Here is a 2375-nt window from a genome sequence, read left to right as displayed (position 1 = left end):
CCCCCCCCGGGTACTGACCTGGACATGTCGGGCGACGAGGCCGGGGAGGCGTCCACCTTGGCTAGACTGGCTTCTAGTCTCTGGATGGCCGAGGCCTCAGAGGCGGGACTACCAGCCGACCCTGAATCAGACCACAGACCCCCTCCGTTAGACACAGCAGACCAGGACATTACTATTACTGCTGATTCTGGAATCAGGACCTACCCATGGGGCTGAGGGGGCCCATGCGGTCCATGCGGTCGCTGCTCTGCTGCCGCGTCAGGTGGTCCTTGTAGCACACGGAGCACATGCCGTTGGTTCGAGGGTTGCCGTAGAAACCACAGCCGGTGGCACAGAGCATGGGCACCGGGCTCTGGTTCGTCTCCTGGGCCATGGCTAACAGAGAGAGAGATAAGATTTACTTTAATGTCCCCAAAGGGACGTTTGTTTTGGACAGTTTCCAATCTACAAAGACAAAACCCAGGAAATCTGCGTCTCTCAGGACAAGATCTCATAAACGTAAACAAGCCTTCACGTCCAGATATATAACGAAGTACTTCCTTCAACACGAGGTCTCTGCACTGGTGCTGCAGCCAATGATTACTTCCATGATGATTAATGTGTGGATTATTATCTGGATTATTATCTGGATTATGGGATTAGTTGTTCTGTCTCTAAAATGTCAGAAAATGGTGAAAAATGTAGATCAGTGGTTCCCAAAAAGCCCAAGATGGCGTCCTCAGATGTCCTCAGACATATTCCCATTGTCATAATTTACCTGTTTTTACATGAAGAAAATCAGCAATTAATTTAACAGTTGACACCTAACACACGTGTAAGAGCACCCCCCCCCGCGTCTCTCTCTCTCTCATAGTCTGTCCACCAGAGGACGCTCTACAACGTCCTTGTTAGTGATGGTGTTACATAGTCTGTCCACCAGAGGACGCTCTACAACGTCCCTGTTAGTGATGGTGTTACATAGTCTGTCCACCAGAGGACGCTCTACAACGTCCCCGTTAGTGATGGTGTTACATAGTCTGTCCACCAGGGGGCGCTCTACAACGTCCCCGTTAGTGATGATGTTACATAGTCTGTCCACCAGGGGGCGCTCTACAACGTCCCTGTTAGTGATGGTGTTGCATAGTCTGTCCACCAGAGGACGCTCTACAACGTCCCTGTTAGTGATGGTGTTGCATAGTCTGTCCACCAGAGGACGCTCTACAACGTCCCTGTTAGTGTTACATAGTCAACATTAGCCTGTGGGTAAACATCTGTCCTCCGCTGTACTCTGTTGTTCATTCCTAACAAAAGGGTAATTGTGTTGTGTGTGTGTTGTCATGATTACTAATGACTCGTCACTCTGTTCCCCTCCTTCAAAAAGACAACAAGCTCTGCCTCCACAGCTCAGACAGCCAGAGACACACACACACACACAGAGACACACACACAAACAGAGACACACACAGAGACACAAGACACTGAACCTGAGGAACCAATCGGTCGACAGCGTCACGTGTTTCCCTTTAAAATCATCTCGCGTCACTTCTCCTAACGCTAAACAAGTGTGTGTCTGTGTGCATATATCTGTGTGTCTCTGTATCTGTATGTGCGTCTGAGTGAGTGTGTGTCAGTCTGTGTGTCTGAGTCTGTGCGTGTGTAACTGGGCAAGATGTGACGTGGTCGCCCTGCTGCAAGAATACAGCAGGAAGTTGTGTAACGGGCGGCAACCGATGAAAATCAGCATGACAGAGAGAGAGAGAGAGAGAGAGACACAGAGACAGAGAGAGAGAGAGAGAGGAAGCATCTGATCCTCCGACACCAGAAAATAAAAACCCAACATCTCCAGGCTAACCCCGTGTTGTCAAATGTAACCCATTTTAAAGTTTTTATACATCATAAATGCCTAAATATACGACTGATGCATGACTGGACGTTGTATGGAACCCAGACTACGTTCTTTTCCGGATGAAACCAACGATAACGTCATTAAACTTCGGGTGTTTTATTACATTTGCAGTTGAAGTGGTGGAAAAAAACAAATGGGCCGTCAAAATATAAGCGCTGAAAATGTCAATATTAAAAACATCAAAACACTGAAAAGGTGACAAATGTGGGGGAAAAAAGCGATAATGATGAAATAAGACAACACAAGGGTTAACTACTATTTGTCAAAATAATTCATCACTTCTGCCTTTTTAACTAAGAAATTAGCATAATGTCGTATGGGTTGGCGGTCCAAGGGAAGACAACACCAGGTCAGGACATGGAGTCAGATTTCTCAGATTCCAGCTGTCCCTGGTGTCTTCGGGTCAGACCCGAGGACAACATGAGGGTTAAAAAAAGAAAGCGAGGACCATATGCTGCGCCTGCAGGTTAAATGTCGGCGTTAGCGCGGT

At 47.7% G+C, this 2375-nt stretch overlaps 1 protein-coding gene across 1 annotated transcript in view; it reads right to left on the bottom strand.

The window, feature by feature from the left end:
* Positions 1-385, bottom strand: part of LOC117945077 (AN1-type zinc finger protein 5-like) — a 3915-nt gene extending 3530 nt beyond the window's left edge. Inside the window, exons 1-2 of the mRNA XM_034872331.1 lie at positions 205-385; positions 19-121 (exon numbers count right to left, since the gene is read on the bottom strand). Coding sequence (XP_034728222.1) covers positions 19-121; positions 205-373 — 272 coding nt within the window. The 5' untranslated portion in view covers positions 374-385. The remainder of the gene's footprint in view (positions 1-18; positions 122-204) is intronic.
* Between the last annotated feature and the right edge of the window lie 1990 nt (positions 386-2375).

This window comes from Etheostoma cragini, chromosome 5 (assembly GCF_013103735.1).
Source record: "Etheostoma cragini isolate CJK2018 chromosome 5, CSU_Ecrag_1.0, whole genome shotgun sequence".
In the NCBI taxonomy this organism is placed as follows: Eukaryota; Metazoa; Chordata; class Actinopteri; order Perciformes; family Percidae; genus Etheostoma; species Etheostoma cragini.
The sequence above is the reverse complement of the archived record's forward strand: the minus strand, read 5'-3'. Positions and strand labels throughout refer to the sequence as shown.